The 19,484-nt window shown below is 44.3% G+C and overlaps 1 protein-coding gene across 3 annotated transcripts in view; it reads left to right on the top strand.

Annotated features, from left to right (window-relative positions):
• The window catches only part of CERS5 (ceramide synthase 5), a 62,651-nt gene that overhangs the window by 38,126 nt on the left and 5,041 nt on the right, over positions 1–19,484 (top strand). For all 3 annotated transcript variants that reach the window (XM_044422020.1, XM_044422019.1, XM_044422021.1), the window contains 3 exons: positions 566–694; positions 5,333–5,439; positions 14,567–14,723. In XM_044422020.1, coding sequence (XP_044277955.1) covers positions 566–694; positions 5,333–5,439; positions 14,567–14,723 — 393 coding nt within the window. The remainder of the gene's footprint in view (positions 1–565; positions 695–5,332; positions 5,440–14,566; positions 14,724–19,484) is intronic.

Here is a 19,484-nt window from a genome sequence, read left to right as displayed (position 1 = left end):
TCCCTTCCTTTGGTAATCTGAACTGTTATATTCAAACTAACCACATAGAGAGTTGCTGTTACACAACAAATCATTCTGTTCTGTGACCATAACATTCTTCTGATAGCTTTTGATGAAGGAAATACAGTCTTTTGATGAAATTCCTGAAGTTTCTTGGAATATAGGATAATCCCTTACATCTTAAGTGATTTTGATTTTGTTGTTTTCCACCTCTGTCCACCCACTTTATGCAGTAAAGAATTGACTCTGCACTTGGTCTCCGGATGTTTATCAGGTTGGGAATCTATGTCAGGTTTTGAAGATTAAAAGAGACAAATAATTGGGAAGGCAAAAATGATAGGTTCTTAAGAATGTTAATAACCCACTGGTTTGGTTTACAATGAATAGATGGTTGGGCATCTAGACTACCTTTCTGTAAATAAATCACCCTTGTCTTGAAGGTGTACCAACATTTGTGCTAAGGCATACCTGAACGTTTTTCTTTAATTTAAATTATGTTGTGTACTCTATTGGTATATGAATTCCTTGGTTTCCATTATGATTTGCACACTTCTTCTCCTTTCAGGACTTCCAGATTATGTTAATCCATCATTTCGCTACAATAGTACTCATTACCTTCTCTTACATGAACAAAATGGTGCGTGTAGGAACCTTGATCATGCTTCTCCATGATGCATCAGATCCTTTACTAGAAGTGAGTACATTTACTTTGACTCTAGGATTTGTGTCCACACACTATCACTCCTATTCAGTTTTCACTACTGATCTTCTTTACATAAAGAATAATACTTGAGTTTTGAAGAAAATTTAATGTGAGATCTTTTATCCACAAGGAAAGAAAAATGAAGGGTTTAAACAATACATTGTGGCAATCAGAAATATTTCAGGTTTGAGGACATCTCTGGCAACAAATGTTTGCCCTCCCCCCCAAAACCAGGATCCTTTAGAAACTGCTCATGAGCTATAGCATCATTTGATTTGACTTACAGTATGTTCTGATACAGGATACCTCAAATCTAAACAGTGCTAGCAGCCTGGGTGGTCAGCATGACTGGGGGCTTTCTTATCATATGCATAATTACTAGTTAGATATGCAAGCTCTTACTTGACTACACCTGCTCTGCAGTTGCTTGCTTTTCTGGGCTTTTTGTGATGAACCTTGGTTCTTCATGGTCTCTGTGTGTCACACATATATGGGCTTTGCCACGCAGTGCAAGATCTGGATCGGAGAAAAACTTACACAGCTCAGCATGACAGAGTGGATGGGAGCCCTGCCCTGCCCCCTCTGGGGATCTGGGGGGTCTCTTGCCCAGCCCCTCAGTTCATTTTCGACTGCACATGCAGTAGCATTGCTGATGGGAACTTCCACTGCTCTTCTTATTAGCTAGAACTCTCCATCTGCTGTTTTCTCAATATATTTTTTAAACATTTCTTCCTACCTTTCTCGATTAATCTCTACAACAACTTTCCATTGTAATCCTCACTCCAAGGCCGCTCCTTGCCATGCTCTCTCCTACCTGTGGGAAGGAGAACAAAGACTCCTCTCCTCCTTTTTTCTCAACCTTCCACTATTGTGCTTCCTGCACTGCTCGCCTGCCTGCCGTGGATGGCCGCTCCTGCTGCCTCTCTCCTCTGCCTTGGTGAGGAGCACGTTGTGGAAACCTGCCTTCACTGCCAGGTGTGTAAAAAGCAGACACTCCAGCAGCAGACAGGTTGCCTGAAGTTTGCTCTGTGGCAGCACGCCTTGAACATGGCTGACTCCTCCAGATCAGAGGCTGAAAAACTATCCTCTGCTGAAGAAAACACACAGGCAGCCAAGTGATTGAAGAAAAGGGCTATTGCCCCAGAGGGACCAGCAGAGACTGTGGCTGCCCCCAAACACAAGAAGTGCCACGCCACCCAGTTGGCTGCCTTTGCACCAGCTGCTTTGCAGTGTGATGGCTGCCCATGCACTCTAGACCCCGGGTCCCCCTCGATGGAACTCCCGCAGTCCCAAAGCCATATACTCTGGATAAACACAACCGATTTTCAGACAGAGCTTCCTCACCTGTGCACAGCTCGCTTCCTGTGTGCAGCTCACTTCTTGCACGCAACCCTTCTCCCATGCTGTCCGTGTCGCCCAGCCACCACTTCTCTGCCTCGCCATGTGACCTATCACTGAGTCCGTTCTCCCAGAGCATGGTTTGAGCTCTTACCTCTGGGGGACTCCAGGGATCACAAGAGACAGGTCAGCGTCTCTTCCCCGCTCTATCTGATTTCAGAAATGTCATTGCGAATCAAAGTGCAGAGGCTGGCAACACAGGAAACTAATGTGTTCTGCCACATGGCTGACTGTGGTTCAAAATCCGTGGCAGACATAATTTCTGTTAGGAGACATGCTTGGTTTTGCACCTCAGAACTTCAGCAAGAATCAAAGTTAACATTAGAAGACCTGCCTGCTTAACAGTGAGGAACTATTCAGTGTGTTCATGGGTAATACCCTAGATCAGGTACAGAAAATGAAGGTGTCTGCCCATAAAATGAGAACAGCTTCCTCCTCTAATCATTCATTCCAATATTGGCAACATTAGTGCCTGTCTTATTGCTGTGTTGACTCAGGATCAAAACCAGGGTGTTAAATAGACATCCTATCTCCTCTCAAATCAAAAGAACCCTTCCAAAATAAATACAACCTATTCATGTTAAGAGCCCTGACCAAATGGTATTTTTAATTATTATTACAGAGCTAGTTCAGGGTTCCTCATCAGTCCCTGTCAGTGTGGAAGAATACTGCCATAACAAAGTGGATACTCTCCATTGTCAGCTGGAGCTAGCTCATTGAGTTCAAAGAGCCCCCTCCCTCAGGGGTCTCCCATTCTACCCATCCTGCCCTGGCTCCAAGAAGAAATTGCCATCCTTCTGAATACAGAAGCTCCCCTCTGCTCAAGGAATACCTGGACTCTTCCTGAGATATTTCACCATCTGCAAAACGGGTGGAGGTATACACCCCATATTAGACTTCTGGGGTATCAACAGCTACATAACACCCCAAAATTTCAAGATGACTGTGCTTACAGCCCTGTTCTACAATGGAACAAGTAGTTCACAACAATAGACCTTTTAGAGATGCCTACTTCCATATTGCCATACCCTCACTTCTCAGCCATTCCTCAGGTTCTTGTGCAACAAACTTTTTCCTCCTCTAGTGTGGCACTTACAAATTGTATGACAATGGTTGCCACTTGCGTAAGGCAAAAAGGGTTCATAGTATTCCCCTGCATTGATATTTGGTTTTTTCTTACTCCCATTATCAACTCTCCAGTGACATTATACCTGCCCTATCCTTCTAAAATCTCTTGGCCTTCAGGTCTGTGAGGAAAAATCCTACTTCACTCATCTCAAGATTATTTCTTGATTGTACTCAAACCTGAGCATATATACTAAGAGACAACCTTTGTTTCATAGCAAGGGAGCTTTTCACCACTCTCTAATGTCATAATCTGATCCCTTCTTGGACTCCTGGTCATGACTACAGTGGTCATCCCATTAGTCTGTCTCCATCTGAGGCCCCTGCAGTCCCGGCCCTTGAGAACTTCCAGTCTAGAAAGAGATGCCAAATTCTTAACCTCTCCATCCAAAATTCAGTCAGAAATTCCCTGAACTGGTGGATTCAACTAGGTTCTCTTGTCTAAGACTTCAGCTTCTGCAACCCCAACCAGTGTGATGCAACCCCAACCATCTCTCTGGTTGTGTAACCATTGCTGCTCCATCTTGATCAGAGGACTTTGGTTTTAGTAGAAATGCTTGCTACATATTATTCAAGTAGGGCTGGATTGTTCATCTCAGTGAACGATTGAGGCACCTGGATTTACAGTTCTTTCCCATTACAGCCTGGAAAATAACCAGCCCTTTAAATTCTCAAACCAAGTACTTAGAGGTCTTGATAGTCTCACACAAATAATCCATTTGAACTTTTTACACTGGCAGTTGTGGGGGAAAGCATTCAGGGCATCAATTCACATTGGACTTCTTTTTTTCAGTAAAACCCAAGAATGTAGCCTTCTCTTCCATTAAAATGTACCTGGCAGAAATTTCACTGAGTCATGCCAACATGGAAAGATCTGCTTTCTCACATGCTTATGGTACAAAGCTTTCTTGAGGACTTTCTAACCTCTGTCCACTAACATCTCTTCCAGTTCTTTCTTGGAACGTTTCCATAGCACTAACTTTACTAATGTCTAAGTCATTTGAACCCCTTGCCACAGTCAGCATTTGACTCTTCACCTTGAAAGTACAGTCTTAGCATTATGTCTGCTTACAGAGTGAGTCAGCTCTGTGCTATATGTCACAACCAACCATTCCTTATTTTTTCATAATAATGAAGTTCTTCCCCTCAGGCTGCTCTTCTTTTCCAAAAGTTGTTTCTCAATTTCACTAAAAACAAGGCATAGTAGTACCAATTGTGCTTCTTCATTTTCCCTTAAAAATGAAGCATGTAGAGGGCTTGAGCATTCCACATGTCTAGGATGCCATCCTTCAGAAAATCATCTTGCTTCGTCATCTGTTTCTCCAGTCCCAGAAAGGGCCAACTGGTATCCCCACAGCATCAAACCAAATGGTTATTCTCAGCCATACTCCTCGCCTACCATTTGATTCATTTCCCAGTCTCTGTTCAAGTAAAGAGCCATTTGACCAGAGCCACAACATCTTCAACCACTTTTTTCAAGTGGGTTACTCTACCACAATTCCACCTGGCTCAGCCATCTACATTAATCAGGCATTACTGCTGACCAGAACATCCTTGCATGTCATCTCCTTTCTCCAGTACCTATCTAGTACCTTTCTAGTCACCTATCTGTATGAGTCACAGAGAATATGAAGAAGAAAAGATTGCTTACCTGTAACCATGGTTCTTCAGAACTGGTTGTGTGTGAACTCACAACCCAGCTTCATCCCCACTTTGATGCCTCACCTTTTACTTTCCACCACTGTGGCAGATTGGGAACTGAGATGCAAACAGGAACCATGGCTGGAGCATACACAGGCAGTGGGCAAGGCTTCCACCTCAAGCTCTGTTAAGCTCTAAAATGTTCTGAATGGTTACCTGTGGTTATCTTTTACATAGTTGCTTAACCCATATGTGGGACTTCATACTTAAAGGACCACTGCTACAAATAAGCAATCTGTCATTCTTATAGGCAGGATTTGTGTCTTCCATGTTCTTTTATGTAAAGTGCCTACTTACATTGACTTTTTTTCCTAGTACACCTAGAGTAATTGGAAGAAGTTTTGTAAACAATGGGTCATTGCATTGGCAGTTGGTGTTTCTTTAATCCTTTCCCATTTTTCCTAGGTGGCAAAAATGGCCAACTATGCCAAATATCAACGACTGTGTGATGCCACCTTCATACTGTTTTGTGTGGTGTTTATTGTTATCCGTTTGGGGATTTTTCCTGTCTGGTAAGTATTGGCAGGGATGGTCACAGCTATTGGTGATATACTGAGCAAAGGACTGAGCAAAAGCTGAAGGACTGAGCAAAAGATTCTTAGGTTCCCAGAATTCAGTATGGCCAAATTTTAAAAGCAAATAAGCCTTGCCCCCTTCAGTGGCAGGAGTCGTCATAGGTGTGTTGTAAGTACAGTCCCCTATAAAAGACTAAGTTTTCTGATTATGGGGCTCCATAAGTCAGAAGAGTGAGCAATATGAGCGAGCAAATATCAGGAGTCCCAAGCTCTGGCAGTCTATTTTAATATAATGTTTACAGCAGCAAGCTGTTTAAGACTGGGCCTGAGTTGGGTGTTTCATCTCTTCAGATTCTGTCTGCTACAGCTTACGCTTAAGAGAAGGGATTTGAGGTGTGGTTCACTATCTCTTGACCACAGATTAGGGAATGGCAGCCCCAATTCTTTGGAACTCTGCCTCTGGAAATCAGGCAGGCACTAATGCTATGTTGTTTTGAATAACTGCTGAAGACATCTTTGTTCCGGAAAACCTTTCTAGCTGACAAGGCACAGTTTTAATTTCACCTTTTTTATCTACTGTCTTTATTCTTTTATCTGTTCTATCTTGCTACTGTTCACCACTCCAGAATCTGCCTTGAAATGAAGAGTTATACATATATTCTGAATGAATAAATTAAAAATAATAGCATGCACAAGTACATCTTTCTCTGTGATAGACAAAACAAGTAAGACTGTTTTCAGGTTCCCTCTGCTGTATAAGTTTTATGTGCCTTAGTGAAGATAATAGATGGTAGCACTTCTTTGTCGTGTCCTCTGTGCATCACACGTATGGGTTCTGTGCCTGCGGCCGGAAGATTAACAGCTAACGGTTTTTGGCGGGAACTCCGCTCCCCCTCCCCCCTAGCATTATATAAGGAGCGGAGTGTCCGCCATTTTCCAGTCTTTGCGACCGTAGTTCGTTGTGCCTCGTGCCGCTTCGCTCTCGCTCAACTTGTTACCTTCTTGCTCGTCCGAAAATCTCTCTCTTTCTCTTACCAAGTTTATATCCCTTGTTCTTGTTGTTAGTATTTCACTTATATTTTTTTAACTTTGCACCATTTTTTCTTCTTTATCGTTCCTATAAAAAACCCCCCAAAAATATTACTTTCCTGCTTTAGTATCTCCTTTTTTCTTCATTCTACGATGGTGCAACGGGCGGCGTTCCGCAAGTGCGGAAAATGCGGTTCCAAAATGCCCGCCGCAGACCTGCATGATCTGTGCCTCCTTTGTTTGGGGGAGGGGCACAGAACCAATAAGTGCGGCCATTGTTTGGCCTTCTCTAAACAGGCGAGGAAGAACAGGGAGAACCGCCTCCGCAAACTCCTTTGGGATCAGGCTCTCCTCCAATCTGATTGGCTGGTGGCTAAGCCTTCCACTGTTGTGGCCCCACCCGAAGGCCGTCCAACTTTGGCTGACCTGCCGCAACGTCCGGCCTCTTCCTCCATTGCTCCACCCTCACGCCCTTCTGAAGAAGGCGCTCATGCTATGGCCAATCAGTCTGTTTCCTTGCCGAAGAAGCAAAAGGAAAAAAGAAAACACAGCGACTCAGATAAATATCCTGTGCATAAGAAGGCCAAGAAGGATAAGACGGGCAAGCCGGTTAAGAAGCCGAAGAACCCCGAGCAGGCAAAACACCGTCACTTGGGCTCGGCCTCTTCCTTGATTCTGATACCTACTTCGGAAACGACCCCCTCGGTCCCGACCATCCAGGCGGCTATGAGGGTCACCCCACCGGGCTCACCACGCTGGCCGGTAGCCGAACCCATTATGGATTCGAGGAGGGGTTCCATCTCTGATGGGGAAATACGAGACTCCCCACCTAGGGCTCAATCACCAACCCCGATGCCTCCGATCCCGATGGATACTGAGATCACCATCTCCCCTCCAAGAAGCCGTAGGAGCCGTTCCTCGGATGTGAGGTCTGATGATTGGTACCACTCCAGGTACTCCTCTGCTCTGAGACAAGGAAGAGTACCACTCTACAGCCTACTATCCAACCTCTAGGGGACAATCTTCACCATCAGCGCCTCGGCAGCGTTTCCGTTCAACGCCCAGAGACGCCCCAAGGGCACCATCTAGAGAGAGTGGCAGATTGGAGTCTCCAGGAGAGTCTTCTTCCAGTGTACCACCCCCCTACTGGATGGAATCCGAAGAGTCTGAGGCTGACTCAACCTCGCCGGATGCTCTAGTTGCTTCCCAGGGTCCGGGGTCGCCTGAGGAACCGTACATATCGTTTAACGATCTGTGGCCAGACTAGTGAGATCGCTCAATATAGAAGCCCACCAATAGCCGGGACCGAGCACTGATCATTTTTATGATGTGGTTAGAGGTGAACGATCCACATCTATTGCCTTGCCGTTTATTACGACCTTACGGCAGGCAATGACCCAGCCGTGGGACCTCCCAGCTAATCCACAACTGACCTCTCGTAAATACGAGTCCATGTATCAGGTGCGGGAAGAGGACATCCCATTTCTTCTCTGCCACCCCAAGCTGAATTCGGTTGTTGTAGAATCCTCGCAGGGTCGGGAAGTCCATGGACACAACTCACCTCGTGACAAAGAGGGTAGAAAGGTTGATTCTCTCGCCCGCCGGGTATACGCAGCTTTGGGCCTTGGTTTAAGAATCTCCAATTATGAGGCAACCCTGGCACATTACCAGTATTTCCTGATGCAATGCCTGGACGCCATCATCGATACTCTTCCGGGAAACCAGGGCGAACTTGCTAAGATTTTGTTAAGGAAGCTATGCAAGTGGCGGTGCAACAGCTTTCTACCGCGAGGCACCACATGGACTCTGATTCAAGGTCGCTGGCCGGTGCAGTTTCCCTCCGCAGGCACGCCTGGTTGCGTAATTGCAATTTTCTGGATGAGATGAAGCAGAGAATTGAAGAGATGCCGTTCGACGGTTCCGGTCTCTTCCATGCAAGGACGGACAGCAAATTGAAGAAAATCCATGAATCAAGGATGACCGCCCTTCGTATGGAATTGCAATCTCTACCCCATGTGGTCATGGTCACGTCCACAGTACCCTCAACAGTTTCCGCCTCGGCAGCAGCAACTGCATCAACGTCAGCAGCGTTGCAGGCAACAACCGCCACAGCGCTTCCAACAGGGCTGCCGCCTTTTCGATACGGACAGGCGATAGCGCTGATGTGACGAGTGAACCTCTCCTCTCATTCCAACTCCCCCCTCTCATTTGGGGATCAACTGAAGAGTCGAATCTCCATTTGGGAGTCCATCACATCTGATGGATGGGTGTTATCTATCATCCAGCACGGATATGGAATCGAATTCGACGTTGTACCATCAGCGAATCCTATTCAATATACTCCAACTTCTTTGGTACTGTTAGACGAGATTCATCAACTCCTCGCTAAAGGAGCTATTCGTCGCCTGTCGTTATCGGAAGGATTCCACGGATTCTATTCCAGATACTTTATGGTTCCGAAACGAGATGGGGGTCTAAGACCAACATTGGACTTGAGAGCTCTCAATAGATTTATAACACCAAAGAAGTTTCGGATGACCACATTTCAAAGTATTCTTCCGTTGCTGGGAAGAGGGGATTGGTTCGCCTCATTGGATCTGAAGGATGCCTATTTTCATATTTCAATACATCCAAGTTATAGGCGTTTCCTTCATTTTGCGGTGGACTCTGGAATCTATGAATTCAATGTGCTACCATTTGGATTGGCCACTGCACCAAGAGTTTTTACGAAGTGTATGGCCCCTGTCTGTGCACACCTTCGATTACGTGGAATTCAGATATACCCGTACCTTGATGATTGGTTGCTGGTCGCCAACACAGAAGCAGGACTTTCGTCTGCTGTTGAGTTTACATGTGCTCTATTGCACGATCTCAGACTCTGTATTAATCGACAGAAATCTTCCCTTCTCCCTACGCAGGTGATCAACTTCATCGGAGCCCGACTGGATTCGACGTTGACAAGAGCCTTCCTTCTTCGGGACAGACGACATGGGATTGCTCATTGCATCGCTCGGATTCGACAAGCAAGAACTGCTCCCGCCCAGTCTATTCAGAGTCTGTTGGGTCACGTCTGCTTCCATTGCTGTGGTTCCAAACGCCAAACTCAGGCTACGTCCCCTTCAGCTGTTCTTCAACGGGGTGTTTCGACCACAGATAGACCCCCCTACTAAAAGGATTCGACTCCCGGCTTCTGTTCTTCAGTCTCTGTTATGGTGGATAGACCCAGCCAATCTAACCATAGGCGTTCCATTCCGACCCCGGTACCCTACAATAACCCTCGGTACCGATATGTCTCTACTGGGATGGGGAGCAATCTGTTCCGATCTACGTACCCAAGGGATATGGAGTCATCGGGATTGCAGGAACCATATCAATTTTCTGGAACTTCTTGCCATTTTCAAAGCCCTTCAATCATTCGAGGATGTGCTTCTGCAGCAGGTCATCCAGGTGACCTCGGACAACATGGCGACAGTCTTTTATTTAAACAAACAAGGGGGAACCTGATCCCGAAAACTAGCCTGCCTGGTCATGCAGATTTGGGACTGGTGCATACCGAGAGGTATCACTCTTGTAGCAGTTCACCTTGTGGGCACGGAAAATACAGACGCCGATCTCTTGAGCAGACATAAGTCGCGGTCCCACGAATTGGAGCTAGACCATCGGGTTCGCGACATGCTGTTTCACCGATGGGGCCAGCCAGACATCGATCTGTTTGCCACACAACGGAACAGGGCATGCACGACATACTGTTCCAGAGCGGGAGTGGATCAGGACTCCCTCGGGGACACTTTCATGATTCCCTAGACAAACATGACTTTTTACGCTTTCCCTCCGATCGCACTCATCATGAGAGTGTTGGCAAAGATCATTCACGACGGGGCCACAGGGGTACTGATCACCCCCTGGTGGCCACGCCAACCATGGTTCTCAACTCTCCTTCACGTCTCCAGAGAAGAGTTTCTCCAACTCCCTCTTCTTCCTTATCTCATTACCCAGAGGGAGGGCGCAATCCGTCACCCAGATTTGCTATTGCTGAAACTGACTGCATGGAGGATACAATGATCACCTCTGATACAACGGTATTGACACCACAAACTGTTCCAACTATTCCTGCTCAGCAGAGTCTACACCCAGACCTACAGTATATCCTCGAATCTGCGCTACGACCATCTACTAGCAAGTCGTACGCGGCAAAATGGCAGAGATTCTCTAACTTTGCCAATTTACATTTGCCAATTTTCTGGCCCCTTCAGCTTCTGTTTCACAGATACTTCAGTTTCTCTTTGAATTGCATCAGTCTGGACTCAAACCCTCGTCCATAAAGGTTTATACAGCAGCGATTTCGCATTATCGGGGAACTATACATGGCCTCTCCAGCTTTGCTCAACCTCTGATTAAAAGATTTTTAAGAGGATTGAGTAATCTACATCCAACTATAAGACCTCTAATGCCCACCTGGAGTCTTTTGGTGGTTTTACAAGCACTGACTCAACCACCTTTCGAACCCATGGCGACGATTGATCTACGCCTTGCTTCATGGAAGACGGCCTTCCTTGTTGCAGTAACTTCAGCCTGTAGATCATCTGAACTCTGCGCCCTTCGGGTAGACCCCCCCTTCCTAAATTTTCATAAGGAAAAGGTGGTTCTTCGAATGGATCCGTCTTTCCTTCCGAAGGTCGCTACTTCGTTTCACATGCAACAGGAGATTGTTTTACCGGCATTCTTTCCAACCCCTTCGAATCCGATAGAACGATCTCTACATATGCTGGACATTCGTCGTTGCTTAGCCTTTTATAGGTCCAGGACTGAGCCTGTTCGGTGTTCCAATAGACTTTTTGTGAAATATTCGGAACATGATCGGGGTTGCCCAGTCACCTCACAATGTCTTTCGAAATGGATAGTAAATACAATTGTCCTATCTTATCAGTTGGCTAAGTTGGACTTACCATGTACTCCAAGAGGCCATTCTACAAGAGCTGTCGCTGCTTCTTCGGCCTTTGCATCAGGAGCCCCGATAGAAGACATGTGCAGAGCGGCCATTTGGGCTACTCCGTGTACCTTCGCCAGACATTATAGAATCGATGTCCGTGCCAGACAGGATTGCTCTTTGGCAGAGCTGTTCTTTCTTCTGTCCTTCGTTGATGACACCTCCCTCCTCCATTTCGGGTAAGCTTGCTATTCTACCCATATGTGTGATGCACAGAGGCCATGACGAAGAAGAACAGGTTGCTTACCTGTAACTGGTGTTCTTTGAGTGGCCATCTGTGCAGTCACACAACCCACCCTCTGACCCCGCTTGGTGTCATGGGTGGTCTGACTATTTTCTGCGATACTATGATATCTTTTTTCCTATGTGTCGTACCACTACTGAATTTGGATTTCTTGTCATTCTGACAAACCCTTTTAGTATACAACAAACGCTGGTCTTTCAAAGACTGGAAAATGGCGGACACTCCGCTCCTTATATAATGCTAGGGGGGAGGGGGAGCGGAGTTCCCGCCAAAAACCGTTAGCTGTTAATCTTCCGGCCAAAGGCACTGTGCAGGCGCAGAACCCATATGTGTGACTGCACAGATGGCCACTCGAAGAACACCAGTTACAGGTAAGCAACCTGTTCTTATGCACCCTCGTGGTAATCTGTGCTGCTGGTGTTCCAGATGTTAATGTTCATCACAGTCTCTTAGTATATCAAGGGTAATGGTAATGATCTCATTAATCCCCCAGGTTTTCCTTGGCACCTTCCCAGAATTTGGGGTATTTTGATACTACTTGTCAAAATTAACTTTCTCTTGTGTTGGAATACTTTTAAATGTGTGGTGGATAAGAAGGGCACGGTTCCAACTTTTAGGTTAACATCTCTTTATCCAATTCCACAGTGAAAAAAATATGCACATGGACATTCCAAATACTTACTTCAGCAGAAAATTCCACCTGTATTTGTCCACATGTTGATTGATCAGCTACACTTTAATATTTTACAACCAGTGAACTCCCCCCTCCCATTTTTTCCTAGCTTGCTTTGCTTTTTTGTTCTGAGAACTGCAGCATTCTTCATTCATTCTCATTAGAGCACTCTTACTATGATCTTGATAAATGGTTGAAGTGGGAAAGAAAAGTCAGGCCATTTTTCTCAGGGGTTTTGGAGGACTGGAATCTCAGGTTTACAGAAGTTCTCTAAGAAGCCTGATGAGCCTTCACATCTCTGTTGTGCCTGTTCAGTATTCCACCATTAACTGGTGCCTTAGTTCTGGCTATTAAGATGTATTTGTGTAGCTTGCTGGTATGCTAGCAGCCACCATGAGCAGGAGTTGCAAAGGACAACTGAGAGTCACTGAACAATGAGTCGGGAGAAGAACATTCATTTCCTCGTAATTAAAACTGACCTCAGTACTCATACTTCTCACTGAAGAGGGAGCCAATGTCTTTCCTCCAATATAGCAAATAAGTATCACCATACTATAATGAAGAAAACAGATGTTCATAATCGTTATAAAATCCAGCTAGGCACTCATGATGCAGTTTGATTGCTGTTGTTCTGGACTCTAGAGAGCCATTTTGATGATCCAGTAGTTTTGTTTCATGGATTTAAGGTAGGAATTGAGAGGATCACTTAATTTTGCATCTAGAATATTTGCACTGTGAAGCACATATACCCTATCTCAAATTCTAGAAGGTGAGTTTGTGTTTTTATCCAATTGAGTTACTCTAGTCTTACTAGTAGTCTCAACTGCACCATGAGGTTCACCACTCAACAGTTGTGCTCATGTAGCAATACTCCAGTTGTAGGTTACATGCATTTAAAGATTCCAGGTCCAGTTTCTGTATCTCCAGGAGGGATTGGAAAAGAACCTTTCTTGAAACACTGGAGAGTCACTGTCAGTAGTGAACAGGAAATAGTATGGAATGTGATGGATTTATGGTCTGACTTGGTATTAGGTATCTTCATATGTTCAAGTCCTTGGTATACCTTTTACTGATGAGAATAGAGGGACTATATTCACTGCCACCTTTATGTTCTGTATTTTCTTTGGTTTTAGGTTTCCTTTTTGGTAGTTCCTAAAACAATTGAAAAGACTCACTAAATACTGTTGAACAATTCTTTGAAATTAGACTGCCAAGCATATCTACATTTTAGTTTTGGAAGATACATCTCAGAGTGGTTTGCTCATTTAATCCTTCTATTTCCAGCTATGATTATAGGTTTCTCCCTCAACCAGGGAGGAATTTCAGAGTTACAAAAGCTTTGAGATGCTATCTTGCTTTGTTCACTTGAGCACTGGTATTTGCACATAAATCTTCTTACTGCTGGGCCCATTTCTTGTGATTAGACCACAGTAATCTGCACATATTGTCACTATAGCATTCAATAAGCCCTTATTGTGTGGTAACGGAACCAGTGAATCTTTAATGCAGTTTCCACTAGCCTGATTGCACTGGGACTTTGCTATTTCACCAGATGCATACAGTAATGGCATACTGTACTCCTCAGATTGCAAACTGTTGGCTTACGCATGAACCCATTTCCCCTTAAAAGTGGAAAGGTCTTTGGAGACTCAGGCTGAAGTCCAGCCACAGGAGCATTGCAAGTCTTAGAAGGCTTCAGTTTAAAAAGCTTTCTGCCTTCATTAGCCTTCTCTTCAACCCCCACCTCTCTTTAAAGTCTCTCCTAATCCGTTTTAAATATTTTCCTGCTGTAGCAAGGTACAGTGGAGTAGATCATATGTTTTATAACTTTGTCAAAGTGAGCCTTCCAATAGCCACTAAGAGAGAGAGAGAGAGAGAGATAAAAATCATAACAGACCATTTTCAGCTGTCTGAGAATTTGATGAATTGGTGAGCATTTCAGCTTTTGACTTAACCAGATCATTTAAAAACTGAATGGTGAATTGGGGAAAGGAAAAGAAACCTGTGCTCCTTAGAAATGTCTGTGCACATGTTATGCTCTCAGAGAGCAGAGGCATCAACATTCTGAGAAGAAACATCTGTCCCAGTAAAACTTTTCCTTATGATCCAGACAACTTGGTTCCAATTAGGAGCTGGGGCTTGTTGGGAGATCAGTAAAGCATTATAACAAGTTCCCTTCTTTGTCTTGCAGGATACTGAATACAACCCTCTTTGAAAGCTGGGAACTAATTGGCCCTTATCCATCATGGTGGCTGTTCAATGGTCTTCTTTTAACATTACAGTTGCTAAATATTATTTGGTCCTGTTACATCATCCGTGTTGCCTATAAGGCCTTGGCACGAGGAAAGGTATGAATGGCTTGTTCAATTTCTTTTGACTCAGCTTTAGTTTTGTTTTTTATTTTCTTTTTGTTTTGTAGTGGCATAATTGCCAATGACTCTGATGAAGGAGGGCTTCTGTCTGTTACAATAACTCAGAGTTCAGTTATAATATAATGCTGTGTGCCTTTTACGTCAATACAATTCAGGTCCCAGAATGCATGGTACAAAGCAAGTTAATGTGCACATATGCTTTGTGTAATTTCTGTGGCTTCCAAAATTAAAGTTATCAAAATTTTAGGATTTCTTGCAAGGCTTTGGACAGAAAAGGAGAGAAAGATGGATACAGAATCGATAGGTGACATCTAGAGCAAGAAAGATTCCTTCAGAGTAAGGGCAACCATTGACTAATGGGCCCATCTCATCCACTTGCTTTTCCCTTAAACTATCTATGTACTCTACATATTATTCAAGCACTTTTCTCATATTGATAAATATAAGAAACGAATGGCACAATCCTATCATATTGTGCTCTTGAGGGCTGAAACCCCCAAGCTCTGCAGCTTCCAACTATCCAGATCCAGGGAGGAAGGAATACCGAAGGTGATCCTAACCTCCCCATCTTCCCATCCTGCATTTTTCACTAGGCAGGCTTTGTTGCTGATCTAGTGATGGCACCTCAAAGTGGGATGGGAGGAGGCTGGAAGAGGCCCAATATAACTCATAACTTGGCCTGCATGATCTCTGACATTCCCTGTCCACTTTCCTCCCCTTCAGGAATAATTTTAATCGCAGCCAGTGTAGTTCTTTCTGTGCTGGCAGCGTATGGGTGGAAAAACGAGGTTCAGATCTTTGATTCATCCTTCCAAGGGTTTCTGTTTTGGACATCTCTAGTCTCCTGTGGTCCTTGAAACAATGTCTAAGGACCGTAAGGTTCCACCCTTACAAAGGTACAAAGCTGTACTTTAGCATGCCACCTATGCTCTCTCTGCTGGACAAGAGCAGAGGTTCATGTTTGACTGAAGCAGAAAGTAACTCTGGATTCTTACACTTCCATATTTTAACATAGCTGCCAGATAATTCTTACCTAATAATGCCAGGCTAAGCTATTTATTTGGAGGGTTGTGCTAAAGTAATAGATATTTGCATCAAAGAAACTGTAGTGAAAATGCACCATAGTAGTCACAGGAAGACAGTAAGCTATCCAGAGCTACACAGGTCATTGGATAATACTCTTTCCCCTGATTGATAATCATCCTTGGCACTCTCATCTTTTTCTTCCCAAGCACTTTCAAACTGGCCTTCTCAGTGGTGCTTTAAAAGAATTCAGTAGTAAAGGTTGAGATCCTTCGAGCTGCTGAATCCAATGTTATCACAGAGCCATATGCAGTTCTATTGGGAGACCTTGCTGAGTGGCTTAGACATTTTGAAAAAAATACTTGGTGGTTGCATAGAAATTGATGATGCTGTTGATGCACCCTATCTCACATGAGACAGAATGTATTTATATCTTTGTATGGGCTCTGCATTCCACAATGAAATTCAGATGGAGTTTTTCAGACTTCATTTATTCCATTTCACACGGCTAATTACCAGAAATTGAAACATTTAATTCTAAGAGCTGATCTGAATGAGTCTGTTAGCGCCTGGCTGAAACTCTGCTAGTGTGAATTGGATTGGATACTTCCTTCACCAGTGGATTTTTTCTTTTGTTTGCCGAAGGGCGTTTCTTGAGTGAGAAAAGAGAAGTCCAGCAGCACACTCCTGTTTTATATCTTTTCTCCAAGCACCAGACTGGGGAAAAGATTCTGATAAGAGGTTCCAAGGACCTTGCTACTGAATTCCTGTTCACTTTGTAGCAGTCAATATTTCAGGCCTGTATCTGAGATATTGGCAGAAGCCGGGCTCTTGGAATCTTCCATAGAACACATGAAAGCTGCTCCTTTAAGAAGCATTGGATGCCATTCCATTGAGAGCCCTTTTCTCTGAGCTTTTTCCCCCTGAAAGACAGTAGGGTGAGAGAGAAAAAAATAACTGTGTTTTACATATCAGACAAGTTCAAATGTCACAAGCCACACCATGGAACAAGCCATGCAATGTGATTTGTTTGTCCCAGACCCTGCACTGTGGCCAACAGAGAACTGGGCATATCATGGCTTCAGAACTTCCTCCTTGTCTTGGTCCTCCCGGGGACATTGCAAGAGCATTGAACTTCCCCTATTCCCTGTCACTGTTTTTAAGCAGCTCTAGGGATGGGGAAAATGAAGCACCCTTTTCCCCACTGGTGCCTTGAGCCCAAAATGGTAGGCAAGAATGTGAACAGCCAGTGCAGATCCTGGCAGAGAGAGGTTCTGGGCAACCTCAGTCTACCAGAATTGGAGCAACATGCACCTCTACTGTGCATGGGATGGAACAGAAAGCATACTTTACCCATCCTCCTCCAGAGAAGGCTACTTAGAGCACAACTTGCCCTATGGGTGCCAGCCCTTTTGGCTGGCAGCTATGGCAACATGGGTAGCCTCTGACAGCCATCTTGAAGTACCTCCTGGGCACTTTGTGGTGGCTGTCATTGGAGCTTGATTGCTTGGGCAGAGCAACAAGGTTTGTTGTTGTTGCTTTTATCAAGCAGCTCTAAAGAGGTTTGTTTGCCTCCTGGTGGGTTGTGTCATCCTGCAAGCCACCATGTAGCACACAAGCCTTATGGCAAACCATGGCTTGTGGTGGTTTATAAACCAAGCTTAATCCACCATGACAAAACTATCCTCGGTTCAGCCAACAGATGTTGACACCATGGTTTCACAGCATGTTGTGTGAACCCAGTCATTAAGTCCCCAATTTGACTTAGAGTAGATTTTGTGTTTAGGCTGTCAGAACATGCTGCTGTGTAGAGGGATTTGGGGCTGGGAAGAAATGCTGTAATCTAAAGTAGGAAGAAAGTGAGGGCTTACTTTTCTTAAAGAACTGATTGAGAAAACATGGATTTGAAGAATATAAACATAAATCCAAATTATTTAGATTCATTAATAATTTGGGAGAAAATAATGTATTTGTCAAAACAAAAGGTTCTTTTATGATATTATGCATCTATCTTTCAGTAGGCCATTCATTTTTCGGCTGGTCACATACTTATCACATGCTTCAGTAACTGTAGTTGTTTCCTCTCTGTTTAGCTGTTTGTGTACCTGCTTCTTCGCCTTTACCTACTTTTTTTCTCATACTTGTAACTTAGAATAGTATGTGTTTGGTTTATCTGCTGAATGGCTTTAGCTTCCTGAGTTGGTGTATGATGCCAAAGGTCTGCACCTCTTCTTTCCTTGCTTTTCTCTCCTGATCAGGTGACCTAGTCAGGGAAGGACTCTCTTCTATGTTCTGCATTTTCTCTTACTCCTTTTCTCTGTGCCACACTGAAGCTGAATTTCTTCTTCTACTTGTATGTAAGTGCAATATCTGCTACTCCTGCTTTAGGGGGAAGAGGGACTGCTTGTGTCTTTCTGAGTTTGAATGCTGTAATACTGAGGTGTGCTGAAAAACTGTACTTTAAACTCTAAACTGGCCTTTCTCAATCAGAATCCGAGAGAGAGGGAGAGGGAGAGGGGGAGGGAGGGAGGGAGGGAGGGAGGGAGGGAGAGAGAGAGAGAGAGAGAGAGAGCGAGCCAGCCAGCCAGCCAGCCAGCCAGCCAGCCAGCCAGCCAGCATTGTGTTTTCACATTCATGTGTGTTTGTGTTTATAATATAAACATACACAACTTATTGCCTGAGGAGTGCTTCTGCCAGCTGTGGTTGCTTAGGAGATGGGAGGGCAGGCCAAGGAGATCCTTGCCCATGAGAGAAGGGTCTGGAGCAGGAAGTAAGCCTGCCTCAGGCTCATGGGGAGCAGCACAGTAGTGATTCCACATGCCTGGCGTTAAACAACCGGTGATGGCCCTAGTCTTGCACCCTCCTTTTATCACATACTCCATCCATGATTTAAATGGGCACTGGCCACTGAAGTGAAGGGGTGAGAAACTGACCCTGGTCAGTGAGCTGCAAGAGGAGGAAGTGGTGGGCCACCGGTGGAGCCTCAAGAGGCAGAGGTGGCCAGTCTCTGGGGCACAGTGCTGGGACAAAGAAGAGGCAACTGCTGCCTTCATACATGGCTGGTGGACCCTTTCCATAGGCAGATCAGACTAGGCTAGAAGGGCCTTTTCTCTCTGTACCTGCAAAGCAGTTTTTATAGGAAGGGTGGTTATTATTAATATGGCATATTATTAATATGCCATATTAATAAATAATAGCAAATTAATATAAAATTAAATGTTGCGGTACTTCTGAGTGCATGTGCATAGGCTGAACTGAGAGGCTGTGATTGTGGTTGTTGTTTATATTAATTTTAATACAGTGGTTTCCTGAAACATGGAAATTATTTCGGGGGTTCCTCCAAGGTGAAAAGGTTGAGAAAGGCTGCTCTAAATTATTATTCTAAAATTTTGTAAACTATCCTGAGATTTTTAATGATATAAACATTGGTTATAAACATTGAGTCTGACTGCTGTTTCTGTATGCTATGATGTGACTTGGTGTTTTTATTTTTACATTTTCTTCAGAAGTAAAGTAGAGGCTGTATGTAAAATTAAGTATGTCAGGATATACCTAAATGCTAAAATTTTGTTCCAGAGTCAGATAACTCATTAATTAATGTATTAATACTGAATAAAGCAGCACATAAAACTTCAGAACAATGAATTAATCATTCCCCAAAGCAGTATGTTTAGTCTAATGTTGGAGTATTATGAGGATGATGGTTGGCATTTT

Source organism: Varanus komodoensis, unplaced genomic scaffold (genome assembly GCF_004798865.1).
Source record: "Varanus komodoensis strain SLA01 unplaced genomic scaffold, ASM479886v1 scaffold12, whole genome shotgun sequence".
NCBI lineage: Eukaryota > Metazoa > Chordata > Lepidosauria > Squamata > Varanidae > Varanus > Varanus komodoensis.
The sequence above is the reverse complement of the archived record's forward strand: the minus strand, read 5'-3'. Positions and strand labels throughout refer to the sequence as shown.